Source organism: Magallana gigas, chromosome 3 (assembly GCF_963853765.1).
Source record: "Magallana gigas chromosome 3, xbMagGiga1.1, whole genome shotgun sequence".
NCBI classification, from domain to species: Eukaryota; Metazoa; Mollusca; class Bivalvia; order Ostreida; family Ostreidae; genus Magallana; species Magallana gigas.
The window spans coordinates 28269164-28277181 of NC_088855.1; the positions used below are offsets into that span (position 1 = coordinate 28269164).

The window sequence follows — 8018 nt, forward strand, 5'->3', positions numbered from 1 at the left end:
TACATGTTCCCAACCTGTCTTTAAATCGCCGATTTTCAAATTCTATCTCTAGACTCTTAGTAATACAATTAGGTGTAATTTCAAATCCTCTCTTCTAACATGTATATGAAGTGTAAAGGGGAAAGAGAATAAGAGACTTTAAAACGTTTGTCAATAGAAACCCAGACCCAGTCTTTCACAAAGATCACTCAATTCTTAACGATTTAAAAGTTTAAGTGATGCGTGTATACATATCAAATAAAGTCAGTGCCTCAATACTCAAGCGGCCTTGGGCTTTTTCAGCTATTGATGACATTCAAGACCAAATTGATCATGAACGCACACGAATTTTAAATAATCAATAGATACCCTCTTTCAAAGCAAAACGTAAACAAACAGCAGATATGCCCAAGTTTGTGCTCCATTATTTTGATGCGCGAGGGAGGGGCGAGCCCGCCCGTCTGCTGTTCGCTGTCGCGGGTATACCGTTCCAAGACAGACGAGTCTCCCAAGAGGAATGGCCAGCGATCAAACCAAGTATGTTCACTGCTTGTTTTGTTGAGAGATTTGTCTTTTATTTTGGATACGGCGGCGAACTTTCGATTCGTCGGTCTCTTGTTATTGCGTTTTTTGTTTTGTTTCATGATGTAGAAATACCTGGGGGTACCTTGCCGTATCTGGAGGTGGAAGGGGTAGGAATCACCCAGAGCATGGTCATCTACCGCCATTTAGCAAGGCTGTTTGGTAACGTACTTTCTCCAAGGAATGAATAACATATATTGACTTTTTTTATTTGGTCACTGTATGCCTGAAATTTTGAATTAAAAGGAAAAAGACCACACAAATACAACAATGCACACATCACCACAAAAACAAATAAATTAAAAAAAGATACAAGTCCTGAATATCTGGTTACATGAACAAGTGAATTATTAGGGAACGAAGTTTTATATATATATACCAGTGGAATCTCTTTTTGTTAAACCAAAATCGAAAATATATATGCAGGGTTTTTTTCGCCTCCTCTCATTGACTCACATCAGAATGCATGAAATTTTGATGTAGTTTAGGAAGAAAACGTTCGATTTCTGCTCAAATTTGGAAATAATAGTAATTTTGTTTCTTATACGAATCTTCATTGTACATGCATGTACAACAGTACTGCTCTAATTCGCCCACGTGACGTAAAGAAAATTGGGGAGCGGATTGAAGTTCTTATTTTAATTAGAATGATTTTATATCTTCAATTGCATGCGTATTTCAAAGAAAAACTTGGAATTCATGATCAGAGTAACAATTTATATGAATGACTGTATCTGTTTCGACACGGTTGAGTCAACATAGAGAACACCTATTTATTTAATCATGTCCTAGTTATTGAATCTATTATTTAACGTTAATTCAAAAATTAGAACATATCATGTAAATATACGTACATACTGCATTATAAACTAGCCTTAGTTTAATGCTTTAACAAAACAAAACCTGTGGTGATATCACACTACACTTTGAATCCAATTGCAACCCATAAGATATATTAATAGTTCTTCTTAAACTATAATCCCACATGAACATGAAATAAAGTTATATTTTAGACGAATCTTTTCCCGAGTCAAAGAAACAGTCTGCTGTAAAAGATACGAGGTGCGCGTATCCTGGTATATAAGAAAACTTCTGCGAACTACAAGCACTGTCGTATTATATTGAAAACCTTGAAATTACTTGGTGGTGATGAATATCAATACAAAATGGACCTAAGAGAGAGAGAGAGAGAGAGAGAGAGAGAGAGAGAGAGAGAGAGCTTTACATGTAAATTAACATGACGACAAAATATATAGCAATGACCCCCTGGAAAAGAGCGTAATATTTCTGTCTGTCAATCACTCTATATGTATCACATCGTTGCTTCAGGTCTAGATGGGGATACGGTTTTGGATAAGGCGCATGTGGAAGAAATTACAGAATATTTGATAGAAATGAAGATAAAATATATGAGTGGACTCGCATTTCCACCGAAAGATGATGTAAGCATAATTTATTGTGTGATTTTAATGCGACGTTTAAAGTAATAATTTTTATAAAGAGAGTTACCCTTTATAAGTATACAGAGAGAAGAAATTGATTTTGATTATATTAAATTGAATACATTTCTTCTAATAAGAAAACTGGATACAAATACATTTACTTTATTAATTTTATTTTCATTTTTCTTTGAAAAACCCAGTGTCAGTGGGTTTTTTTTTATATTTTACAACATATAAGCTTAAGAACTCTAGCTCTACGATAAATATGGGTTGAGGGACCGTCAACCCAAATTTACCGTAGAGCTATCAACGAATACAATACACTGATTTCACAGGAGGAAAAACTTAAACAGCTGAAAGAAGAATTCATGACAAAACTACAGGCATGTTGCTGTCAGATTGACAGAATATTGCAAACCAACAAGTCAACGGAAGGATGGGCTGTGGGCAAAAAGGTTACTATAGTATAAATTATAAATAAATATATTTAATTAATAGTGATATCACTGAAAATAATATATACATCTAGAATTTACACGGATGTATAGTTTGCTGTCAAAGAATAACACCACTTTCAATATCATGAACGACAAAAATATTTCAAAAACAGTAAAAATAAATCGAAATATTTGGAAATTAACATGCAACTGTTTTTTTTAGACTTTTAGTTACACTCTGAAATAGATAGACTTTCTGTTAAAGTTGAAATCGACACTGTTTAACAGCGTTTAGTACCTCTTAATAAACACCAAAGACCTATCTCCAATGATCTAATCGTTTTTTCCCATTTTAGTTGACGTTTGCCGACATCATGATGTTTGAAGCATTTGAACACGTGCTATCTTCTATGCCGGAAGTGCTAGACAAATATCCAAGGATTCAAAAGTGTCGCAAGAAACTGCAGTCGCTGAAGAAACTCCAAGAATACCTCAGCAAAAGAAAAGTTACCGCATTCTAATACCAATATCGCAAGCCCCCCAAAATGGACACAGACAGAATTAGCGCAGGAATCCAAAATACTGATACTGTATAAACCAATTCTTACTTTTTTTTGGTGCCATGTTTCTTTGATCGATTGATCGAGAGTGTCAAAACTAACACATGTTGCATGCTCATTAATTAAAACCTCTTATTACACTATTATCAGTATTTTAATATGTTTGATTAAAAGATAATATTTCACCAGATCTCTTGCTTTAAAGCATTATTTTCAACGTCAATCCACCTAAATATAGAATTGAGGTAAAATGTGAATGTTGTCTCCATTTCTGTTGAAACAAAGGCATAACATGCATTAATGCATAAAATATACGATGAATTTGACCTGGCAGCTGTTAAACTCAGAACCTATATCATAAAAGTGTTCTTTTACCAGATCAGGGTTAGGTATTCTATCAATAATTGAACAGGGTATTGAAGGTTAGGTATTCTATCAATAATTGAATGGTTCATTGTAATTAGCTTATACATGTACAATGTACATTTCATGTTGAAAGTAAAATGCAACAAATGTGATATTTTGATGAAAGAAATATACCATTGATCAATGAACGAATAATGAATGCATCTGATTAAGTTACTGTAGGTGCCTTATAAACCTATAGCTTATTTAAGATGGTCTTTGCTATAGATAACATGCACTTATCCCTGAAGAAATATGAAAAATAAGCGAACATAAAATGAATAGCTTTCGTTTTGCTTTGGGAGAATCTACATGTATATCTATCTGTTACCACCCCCCCCCAACAAAAATCAAAAAAAAAATATATCGATTTGCTCTATTTGCTCTATCTCTCTCTCTCCCTCTATCTATCTATCTATCTATCTATCTATCTATCTATCTATCGAGAGAGAGAGAGAGAGAGAGAGAGAGAGAGAGAGAGAGAGAGCAAATCGATCGGTTGGTGTGTAAACTGTTGTAATTTGTCTTACAGCTCTTCTGGTTCCTGCCTGGTTCAGAAACCTACGATTAGTCTCGCATACACCCACCCCATAGATCATTTTAAATCAATATCTTGCAACTAATTAAAGTAAGTTCGCTGGACGCTTTAGAGTGTTCAGTAAACACTACACGTAAATACCCATTCGAATAGTAATGTTGCGTTTACTTTCAAATTAACATTTGCCCTTCTGCTTTCTTTTCGGAGAAGCCGGTTTTTTTTTGTTTCATGAACTGGTCCCAGTTGAAATGATACTGATCTTAATTGTCTAACAGTCACATGTACTCATTTCGCAGTCACTTAACAATCAAAGTTACGCTTTTTAAAGTGTATTTTTCTGCTATTACATACAAAATATACCAAAAAATGCATAGAAGTAAAAAAGAAGAAAAAAACCCCGAAAAACAAACTGTGTGTCTTACGGTCTTATAACTGCAGTGTCTTTTCACACTCTTTACATGCAAAAAACATTTGGAATGTAAATATTGATAATTATAACAGAGAAATGCGGTTTACCCTAGCTCTATATTAAAGTTCAGTCTAAAATAACTGAATGAATTTGATTTGTTCTAAATAGGTGAAATGTTTTCAGTAATTGTGAGCTAACTATTTATGTTGCACTCTTCACTCCTTTGTGAATGAAAGGAGATGGAAACCCTTTATACGTATGTACATGGCACGTAATTCATCATTGTAACCCTCAGTACATGGTCGATTATAGAAAGCATTGTGGAGATATTTTGGAGGACAATAGCATTTTACAGAGAGATCGATCATTGAGAAGACGATACATCGGATATGAAAAATGACATGTTTACTGAACTCGGCAATTCATTGTGATATTGCAAAATGGATCAAAATTATAAATAGATACAGAAATGAAATTTATGAGAAAAAAAAAACTCCCATGTATGTGTGAGTGTATGCACGATGGTGGATATACTGCACACAGATGTGCAGCATATGCATAAATATATATACAATAAATGTTATCTACAAATCTCTTGTTTAACATTCTTGATCACGATTTTTGCAATTTCGAAATTTTGTTCTAAATAAAAAGAAAGGGGGGGGGGTCAATGTTGGTATGTTCTAGTTATTACACTTTATGCTCATTCGTGTTTATAATAATTGTTGGGAAAAATTTATTCATGCATGAAACCCATGAAAGCGATTTAAAAATGGTCAAAATTCAGAGCAACTCTAGAGCGGGTATATAAACAGGCTCTCTGGGCTTCGTTTCGTCAGTGCTGTTACGATAGCTGTACAGATCACAAGTATACAATGCCCAAGTACGTGTTTACTTACTTCGATGGCCGTGGTCGGGGGGAACCCGGGAGGATGCTCTTTGCTGTGGCGGGGGTCCCATTTGAGGATAAACGCATTTCACAGGAAGAATGGCCCGCCCTAAAATCAAGTAGGCATGCCTTTTTTGTCACTTTGTATATCGTATAATTATGGTATTTTAAATACAAAGTGAGTGCAGAGTATCAGTAAAAGTGCACTAAACTTGATATTTAAAGCTAGAAATTTAATTTTGGTAGCAGCGACTTTTTGTGTGTGTGTTCTAATTCCTCAGAGTAATTAATATATGTAATAAAAATTGATATAGTCATAAACAAACTCTGTGGAAATAAATAATGGAGTATTGACCTGGCCAACGGTGTCACGTATTTTGAACTTGATGCTTTGTTTGGTTTCGTTGTTTATTTCTTCACAATAAGCGAGTTAAAATCCTTTCAGTTTATAGTCATTCTTTTGATTATTGAATTCCAGAGACTCCCAGCGGCTCCATGCCCCTTCTAGAAGTCGATGGTCAAATATTGACACAGAGTATGGTCATCTTTCGTCACCTAGCCAGGTGTTTTGGTAAGTCTCTCTCAGAGAGAGAGAGAGAGAGAGAGAGAGAGAGAGAGAGAGAGAGAGAGAGAGAGTTTTCAAACTACGGATTAAAGTATGCATATATAATTGTAACCTTGGGAAAAATTCTCACGCTTGAACAATGACATTCAAAATCACACTAGGCCTCCTTTATACCTCATTGCCAAAAAAGTAAAAATTAAAAAAAAACCCACTAACATTATGAAAATTTAGGTTTGAAGAAGATAAAAGCTGTTGCTGCTGTCTTTTTCTTAATTGTTTTCATGTTAACACTGTACATTTAATTTAAATTTGGAATGATTATTCACTACAAAATTGAAGAGAAGGACAGTGCATTGGACATTTAATTAACCAGTAAATGAATCAAATGCTCTCTTTGTTCAATGGTTGTTTTATTTACTAGTAGTTCTCAAAACCTACTTTTATTTTTTTTTCCCTTCAGGTCTTGACGGTGACAATTTACTAGATAAAGCCAGGGTGGATGAAATTGTGGAATACCTAGTTGAGGTTAAAACTGCCGGGTTCAAATTACTCTTTCCCCCTACAGATCCGGTAAATATGATTGGCTATTTCGTCTTCTGGTTCTCTAAAAATTCTGCATGTCATAAATATGGTTATGTAGATAAAAGTTTTAATGAACGAACAAAGATGTAGTCTTTTTCTTTAATAATGGAACCATGAATGAAGTTCACCACGAGTTTCTTTTACAACACACGCACATTTCCATAATACTGTAAACAGACTTTTATTCGTGTACGAGAAATTTTCGCGAGTTTCGTGAGGGACTCATTATCGCGAATATTTCTCGCCGCGGATAAGTTTTTGCCACACACTAGTAATAAATAGATAAAACAGGTGTGAATAAGGCTTAGTCGCCGCGAACCAGTTCATCTCAGGTTAATCGAAAAATAAAGTAGTCACGAATAATATTTGGTTAACAGTAGTACCGGGTAACAATCTTTGTTCATCATTCTTCATTTTTTTTTAATTAAAGGAAGCCCTGAAAAAAGTGAAGGAGGACTTCCAAACTGCCCTGGAGAAATCCTGCGGTCAGATAGAAAGGATCATGTCTTGCAACAAAGCCAGCGATGGCTGGGCAGTTGGCAAAAAGGTAAGGCTTGATCGAAGCAGAGATGCCAATATTTTCCAAGCCTTGCTTTTATCGCAACCTTAATAACAATAACATATCTATGCAACGCTTCATTTCACTGCCTTTTCTTCTTTTCTGATAAAAAGTTGATATCTTCGAAACAGAACTTAAAATACAAACATTTTTTACTGGTTTGTTTTCTTTGATTCTCTAAAAGGTCTTTTGTTTGTGTTTGCAAAAAATAGACGAAATTGGTTCCGCACTAAAATTCTCACTGCCTATTTTAGATGAGTGCTGCTGATGTTATGCTGTTTGAGGCGTTTGAATCCGCCCTCTCGAAAGACGCCGCCGTCCTTGACAAATTCCCCAAAATCAAAGCCTGTCGTCAGAAGGTACAAGAGTGCAAGAAAATGAAAGAGTACTTGGCCAAAAGAAAAAATACACCTTTCTGAGAACATTTTTCTAGTCAGCTGGTCTTGAAAATAAAATCCAGAAAAATATTCTGCAGGGAAGATCTGACGCGGATTCGCATAGTTTAACCTTTGCAAATGGGATAAGAGGGAAAAACACAACGCGGGTTATACCTTTACGTCTGAGTCTCATATACTCATGAGTTTTTAGAGACATACATGTGTACTTTCATGACATTTTATTTGTCGACATTCCGTTTATTTTTTTATTTCTATATCTAATAAAAATATGAATATGAATCAGTGTTTTGTTTTTTTAATCATTCAATTTGTCAATTTCGATGTCAAAAAGTTGAAATGAACTTCTCCACGTACTATAACAATTCACCTTTCTCCTTATTCAACAACCAATAAATGCTATGACACTTTACATGTAAAGGCACATTCCGTCGGCATCTGGACATTCATGGAATGGACACCCAAACAAAGACTTAGACCAGGACAACAAGGTTTCCTCCCACATATAGAGACATCGGAATGGGGTTTTAAAATGATGAATTTGTGAAATGTTGATCAAAGTTAAAGGTATACGTATTTCGGGCGAATCCGATTCTAAGTGAACATGGTTCCTGTTTGAACAACACATCACATTCTGAACGTGTAGAAAATAGCGGTCATAATAGCCATTAGGGGT

At 34.9% G+C, this 8018-nt stretch overlaps 1 protein-coding gene across 1 annotated transcript; it reads left to right on the forward strand.

Annotated features, from left to right (window-relative positions):
• The first annotated feature begins 344 nt into the window (after positions 1–344).
• Positions 345–7508, forward strand: LOC105346568 (uncharacterized). The gene is made up of 10 exons (XM_034482724.2): positions 345–516; positions 631–723; positions 1891–2003; positions 2339–2458; positions 2797–2958; positions 5132–5360; positions 5720–5812; positions 6267–6376; positions 6819–6935; positions 7202–7508. The coding sequence occupies exons 1-10, from the start codon at positions 384–386 to the stop codon at positions 7364–7366; spliced, it is 1335 nt and encodes a 444-aa protein (XP_034338615.2). The 5' UTR covers positions 345–383; the 3' UTR covers positions 7367–7508.
• The last annotated feature ends 510 nt before the right edge of the window (positions 7509–8018 follow it).